Source organism: Phoenix dactylifera, chromosome 4 (assembly GCF_009389715.1).
Source record: "Phoenix dactylifera cultivar Barhee BC4 chromosome 4, palm_55x_up_171113_PBpolish2nd_filt_p, whole genome shotgun sequence".
Classification (NCBI taxonomy): Eukaryota; Viridiplantae; Streptophyta; class Magnoliopsida; order Arecales; family Arecaceae; genus Phoenix; species Phoenix dactylifera.
In genome coordinates, this window is record NC_052395.1 from 11466675 (window position 1) to 11474131 (window position 7457).

General features: G+C 36.5%; 1 protein-coding gene across 1 annotated transcript; it reads right to left on the bottom strand.

Annotated features, from left to right (window-relative positions):
- Positions 1-1369: 1369 nt before the first annotated feature.
- On the bottom strand, positions 1370-5638 carry LOC103713155 (RNA exonuclease 4). The gene is made up of 7 exons (XM_008799978.4): positions 5264-5638; positions 5072-5156; positions 3217-3325; positions 3019-3107; positions 2869-2933; positions 2688-2766; positions 1370-1902 (listed from the first exon to the last, which is right to left on the bottom strand). Exons 1-7 carry the CDS (start codon positions 5509-5511, stop codon positions 1741-1743), a joined length of 837 nt encoding a protein of 278 aa, XP_008798200.1. The 5' UTR covers positions 5512-5638; the 3' UTR covers positions 1370-1740.
- Positions 5639-7457: the final 1819 nt, after the last annotated feature.

Sequence of the window (7457 nt, forward strand, 5' to 3'; positions counted from 1 at the left end):
TGGGACTGAATCTGGTTAGACATTTGTTTAAAAAAAATTCATGCTCGAACGCGTCATTATGGAGAGCATGGGCAGGCATTGTCTTTCAAGTCTCGTGTTCTAAGATATTTTGTACTGGTCCAGATAGCATTTCGTCTAGAGATGATGATGGTAGTGAATACATAAGCCCAAAACGTATTGCTACCGTAGAGATGCTTATTTCTTTGTTATTTGAATTAAGCAGATGTAGCTGTGCACGTAAGGCCCATGTTAGCCTCAAGTGTAAAGTACTTTCTGATTTTTTTTTTTTTTTTTGCGCTAAAATGAACGTTTCATAAATTATGAGTACGGATAGATCCAACAAAATTAGAAAGCAACAAATCTCGGAGTGCCCTACACAACTCCTTCTCCCTAGTCTACAGAAGATCTTTAGAGTAGCAGACCACATAAAAAGCAATCCAGTCTGTAGTCCTGTTAGCCTCTCTAAATACATGCTAAGCCTGAAAAGGCCATTCCATCTCTCGTCATTATCATCCCGAAATAGGAGGTGTCCCCCTCCACCATCGCTCGGGCCATCCTGAATTCAACTAATCACGGTGGCTGAGTCACCCTTTAATATAATCGAGTTGGCTTGTAGCACTCACTCACATTCCAGATCTACTGTTTTCGGGAAGGTTTACCCCTATTCAGGCTGGCTGGATGCGGTGTCAGCATTGAGGTGCAGGACCTTTTCCTTGCATCGGTTTCAAACGAACAGCAGAGTCAACGTGTGATCCGCTTCCGTTTTTGCACATCCGCTTAAAAGGAGTGATAATTTACCCACCGGTTTTTAACTGCCGCAAAAATGAACCAACTTGGATGCACGTTTTCTAATAATCGGATTGAATTTGGCTTATAATTAGTTGAGGTTTTGATTTGGCTCCGAGGCCCGCATGAGATTTGCAGCCCTTGGAATCCAGCTGGGACCTCTTAGTCCAGGATTGAGGTTCACATGATTACGAATGTGTGTAATTCATAATTAAAAGAGGTAAAAAAATGTAGAGTAATATAATAGAGAAAAAAAAAAAGCATGAACAGGATTTATCATGTTCTCCACTACAATTTCCTCTCTTCCATCCACTACTTTATTTCAAGACATAGCTTGTGCAGGTTGTGTCTAGATCCAGTTATGAATGGATGGGCTCTTGGTTGAGGGTCTTCGACCCAACTCAATCCTACTCCAATGCTTGATAAATTGACGCAAAATGTGATTCCACAATGCATCGACCCCAAGTTAGAATAGCCTATGAGATTCATATCTAGCATAAAGCATCAACCACGATAACCGGATGAAAACGTTGTAATAAAGCATTCATATCTAGCATAAAGCACCAACCACAATAACCAGATGAAAACGTTATAATAAAGCATCAAATAATAAGGATTACGGTGTAATGTTGTTGATCATATCAAAAGAAAAGATACACCGCTGCTGTTTTTTTTAATTAAAAAAAATACAAAATTAGTATAGAACAGTAGGAAAGCATTAACGTACACATTAAGTTCCAGCAGTCATGCAGCAGGAGCTAAAACATCTCATTCTTCTTTTCAACGGGTGGAGCCGGACACAATCAAGATACAAAAACATGGGTTTAGGATTATACCAGCGCAAAAATCTAAGAGAAAAGTGAAATGCTGGTACTCTGAACATACATCTCAGCACCCATGCCAGCTCTACCATGTCCTTTAGTCCTCCAACTACCGGAAAATCATTTTCCATCGCTATGAAAGATCGTTTGGAGCATCTGGTTTTGAGGCTGCTTCAGATTTCTTCTTGCGCCTGTTCTTGAGCTTCTCTTTCAACTTGAACCTTTTCTTTATGCACTTTTCCCATTCCTTTTTGTATCTGTTGTATATAAACATTGCAGCTCGGGCATCCTCAACCTAAACGAAACCACAGGCATGAACAGACACCCATTAAGAAAGAGAGAGAGAGAGAGAGAGAGAGCATTTTGGATTTCTTGGTTTCAAGTATGCACATGCCACAGCTTATGTAAGCTAAAATATAAACCCCACGCTCATGGATTAACCCTTCTGTACCAGGAAAAAAACATGAAAAGGTAATCTTCCTGATTACTTTTTCCTAATTTCAACATTTTAAGTTAAAGATAAATTGGTAATGCAATGATATGACCTGTACCTCTTGCATATTATCTTATGAGAACCAAAACAACATCTGATGAGTTAAGACAGCAGTAAGGATGTAATAACTTGGTACATATGATGACCCAATAATAGCACAAAAAGTTACTTGCATTATACATGAACTGCTGGTTGGTAGTGTTTAAGTTCCACTGAATTTGATTTCAAGTTGTAATGCAAATTATTGAAAAAAATTGGCATTCTGACAGAGTAGGAATAAAATGATTCCAACAAGCCACAGTCATTATGTTAAGAAAGCAAATGAACACTCAACCAAGCAACGCAACTTAGCAGAAAATAGCAAGCAATATGGTTGATGGGAGAAGTGATGATGGCGATGAACTAGACATCAGAAGTAGCAATCGTGAATAAATTAAAGCAATATGATGGGCAGACAACATTGTGGACTATGATATTTGTGAAATCCATGCATGTATAACTACTATAATGAATTTGCACCCATATGCTAGCAACTAAACATTCAGATATTAAGCTCTGTATAATATTAGATATAGGATTTGACATACTGGACAGTGTTCGTTTTGTTGGATCTTGACACCAAGAATTTGAGCTGCAAGATCCTTTAAAGCTCTCCTCCGCCCTTCCCTAATGCATTAACTGTACATGTCAATAGAAGAGATTGCCAGCCATAGAAAATTCTAAACACCCAATATGTTGATCATAATATCAAAGGTAAGAAAAGCTAACCTTAGGAAGGGCTCATAATCTGAGGTGTCCCTCATGTCCCTCTTTGGATGACCTAATAATAATACCTAAAAATTTAAATAGATCTATGAGTGATTAACCACAAAAACATGATACCTGTTGGGACAACGATACACAAATAATATTTACAACCTTGAGATCATTGTGCAAAGCATGACCTACAAGGATCCTTCCTTTGATCAACTCAGCCACTTCCTTCTGAACAGCCCAAAACTCCTTTGCTGCAGTTGTTTCAACAAAATCAAGAAAGGTAATAGCTTTATACAAACTGAATATTGAATATATTTCTTTAGTTAAAGAAAAGAGGAAAAAATTCAGTTCTAGTGAAACCTTTCTTCATGTTTTTTGGCCGGATCCCACTGATTTTTGTACGGAAGTCAACAATATGCTCTACTGGGCGAACATACTCATCATATACAACATTCCCCCATGAGTTCACCTACAATATAATAGAGTCACCATCTGAATACGAACAAAATGGTAGATAATAACAATGTTTATTGAGAAGAGGCTAAGAACAGCACTAATGTCTGGCACGCCACTTTCTGTGGTCTATAAAATAGCAAAATCCAGATAAAACTTCGAAGTCTAGATTAGAGACATAACCATCCTTGATCTAGACTCATCGCTTTTGGACTCCTCTGACACCACATGCCGCAAGGTGACCCGATTTGCCACAGTCAGAAACAAAATGCACATACTGGTCAGGTAACAGTGACCCAACAGTCGATTGAGTTGGATATGATTCAAGACCGTGAACTTTATTATATAAAGGTAATCTCATCTGAAGGTGACCATCCTAACCCATAAGCATGATATGAGCACCATGAGATTGCAAAGATAAGGAGATACAAGGTACACTTCTATCATAAGATGACGTTCAATGTTTCCCGGTTTGGACTTCTAGTTGGGCTTTAGATGAGACTGCTATTCCATTTTAATAAAAAAAAAATCAGGATTAAAAATCTTAATTTCACCAGAGCTCAAATTTGCTATGCCACAAATAAGGTGCAATCTCATAGAACTCAAGCTGCATAACTTCTAGTTTTTAAATTTTCCTTTTACCTCAATTACCAATGAGCCTTACCCCATTTTCATAAGATGGCATTGAGAGGACTGTTTTTCAAGTTTAGAATATTTGACCGTTGTCTTCAAATCCCTTCTCGCAACTTCCCCAAGATTTTCTATGGTGTCTTCTTGTTTTAGACGCAATAAGATATATTCAAGTACTGATAGATAATCCTCAACATGGCCATTGTGGCGCTTTCATGTAATAATTTATTGTATTTGGTATTAGAAATTTTATGCCTAGAGTAAGAAAACCATGCGGAGCTATCAATTTTTAAAGACGGTGAGGCAAATTGAGTGTCGGTAAGGTATGAGACTGTATACATGTTTGGCACTGGTATGGTACGGTATGCCTAGTACGGTACCAATCGATACAGTACACCTTGATGGGATCTTTATGGTATCGTCCAGCATAAGAGAAAACAGGATCTAGAATCTACCCAAAATGCCACATCCACACACAACCTTCTAAATCAAAAGTCAACAATCATATTCCTTTTCCATTACAGATTTTGCAGGTTATCACAACTTGTAACAATGCAAGACACAACATTCCTCTCCAAATTAAGTCTTACAGGACAATTAGGGTCTGTCATTCATTATTTGAAAGGAAACAATATAAAGATGCCGCAACGTAGCATCCATCAAGCTGACCTATAACTTATGTTAACAATATATACATTCTGGACATCATCTTTCTTGAATGAAATCTTGCTCACATGTTGATGTTGCAAAATGAAATTTTCTTTCTTATATCAATATTTTTCATATCGTGCTTTAGGGTTTGCATCTCCTCTTTTTTTCCCCAAGTTGACGGTTCAAAGTCAAATCTTGTTTATGTTGTTTATAACATTCATTCCCTTATCACTCTTAGAAGTCAGTGGCTCCTTCTTCTTAAGTTGAAGGTTCAAAATCAAATCTTTCTTTTATATGGGTCACTCCCTTATCATGCATCGAATTTCGTAGCTCCTTTTTACCTCATTCTAACTACCAGTGGCTCGAGCTTTTATCACGACATTTCTAGTCCAAACAAGTTTTTTTTTTAAAAAAAACAAAGCTTCTACAAGAAGTGAGATAGAAATAAAAGGAGAAGTGAAGAGTGTCGAGGCTTAAGCACCAGTGTGACCCTTCCAAGAGCGTTCTTGCTCCCCTGAGAGCTCACCCCTACCATCTCGCAGTCCATGGCCAGCACATTTGTCAAGCTGCGCCCAGAAAAGAGAAAATATGAGAAGAAATCACAGAAGAACCGCAAGAGAAGCTTCACGATAACCTCGTAACGATTATCTCGATGAGGAGGAGGAGGGGGCACCTCATATCGGAGGAAGTCGGCGTCAGGGCGTACGGCGGAGAGGCCTCAGGCTCCGAGACCGGGCGCTCCTTGCGCTTTCCTAGCACGGATTCCGTTAGGGTTTTGGCATCGGCGTCGATCGCAGGGGAGGGTTTATTGGGGCGGCCGGCTTGGAGCCTTTGTTGGAGCTGTGCCCAATTAGGGTTTAGGGATAAGAGCTTAGGATTAGGGTTAGGTTTTGGCGTCGCCGCTGCTGCTCCGCCGCCCATTTGGTCCTTCTGGACTTCCAGTTGCTATTCGCGGCGGCTCCTCTCCGACCTACGGGAATGGCCGTGCAGTACGATTCACGGCCGTTTTAATGTAATGCCTGTATTGATTGGAAGACTTGGGTACACATAGAACCTGTTTGGTTTATGAACGAGCTGAAATATATTTGGATTAAATTTATTCTTTTTCAAAAAAATGTTAAAAAAGAATTTTAAAAAAATAGAAAAGCTGGTGAGGACCTTTTGTTCACTAAAACCTCTATTCTATTCAACTCACAATTGTTCAACCTAAGGCAGCGTTTGGTTACCTAAATAGCATCACTAAGTGATTTTATTTTTGAATAATTTGATCCCGATGATCTAAGATCATCTCATTTAGTATACTATTTTTATAATTAATAATTTTCATATGTCCATGAATAACTTATTCTATAGCGTATGAAAATCTAAGATCATTGAAGATATAATGCCAAAACTATCTATAATATATTCCATAAAAATATATTTATTAATCATATAAATATATTTATTAATCATATAAAATATTAATATATTTATTAATATATTAATTATTAATATATTTCGTAAAGATTATATATTTTGATTAGAAAAATAAAAAAATAAAAGTAATATGCTAAATAATTTTATTATATAAATATAAAGTCTAATAAAATATTTCTACTATAATTTAAAATTATTATTGAATAATAGTATGATAGTAATGTAATTAATAATATAGTATAATATAATACATATTATAAATATAAAATATATAATATCATATATATTATATTAATATAATATATTAACAGTATATTGATATATTAAATTTTTTCGTTGAAATGAGGAATATTGTTGGTGTTAAATTTCAGCCCAATATCACGGCATAAAGGTGATATTTTGGATTTCCGAACTCAAGAATGAATATTCCATCACTAAGTTGGATGGTAATTTTAAGAAGTGGGAGTGCTTTAGGATTACTATCATGTAAAATCACCATAGAGCAACCAAACATAGTAATCTCATCATCTTCGCCTATATCACCCCCGATTTTGTATTGTTAGCCCAACTAGGCAACCCAAAAGAGGAGGGTTTATAAAATTTTACGGAAATAAAATCAAATCTTCTTAATTTTTTAAATCTAATGAAATAATTAGATGCAACAAGTATAGCAAGTAATAATCACAAATATACCAATTAAGTATGAAAAAATAAAGAGTGAAGGGAAGAAAAATAATACGCGACGATTTATAGTGTTTCGGTCTTCTTGTGAGCCTACATCCACTCTCTGTGACTCCTTTCCGAAATTTAATCTAATATGCTTATCCAAAGTTTTACAAACCGCTTGACTTCCGGGTACAAACAATCTTTACACTTGGTGATATCCGAGCTAACTCTTGGTTGATCTACTCCCTCAAACACTCTCTTGTTTATCTAGAGTACGATCCTCTCAAGCAATCCTCTCTATCACTTAAGCTAACAAGAGCTCAACAACTCTTTTACAATACTTAATCAAAATAATAAGGATGAAAGCACTACACTCAATTTCTCAACAAGAAAGGCTTTTTACTTGTAAGCATAATACTCTCTTGATTTCTCTTCAATGCTTTATGGAACTCTCTCCCTTGCTACAATATGAGGTATGAACCTCGTTTTATAGGCTTGAAAAGCCATTTTTTCGTTTGAAACAATTTGAAGCTTTGGAAACCCTTTTTCAACGCATTTAATGTAGGCAGATTAGGATCAAATTTGATTTCCTGCATTGCAACACATTTTTGACAAATCAAAAGGCTGAATTTGACTTAATGGCTAGAGACAAAGTTGTAACGCTTTAAGTTATCTTTCCAACCTGATAAGAATCATCTCAAAAGGATATTTGGTTGAAAAGTTACAGCTAAAAAAGTAAACATATGTCAGTCTGAATTATAGCTATAGATAGATATATTGCA

Bases quoted from the DNA above. Each gene is read 5' to 3' on its own strand.
- LOC103713155 (XM_008799978.4), bottom strand. From the start codon at position 5,511: ATGGGCGGCGGAGCAGCAGCGGCGACGCCAAAACCTAACCCTAATCCT. The intron at 2,934-3,018 runs GTTGTAAATATT...TTAAATTTTTAG, and splicing joins CTTTGCACAATGATCTCAAG to GTATTATTATTAGGTCATCC. The intron at 1,903-2,687 runs GTATGTCAAATC...GGTTTCGTTTAG, and splicing joins AACAAAACGAACACTGTCCA to GTTGAGGATGCCCGAGCTGC.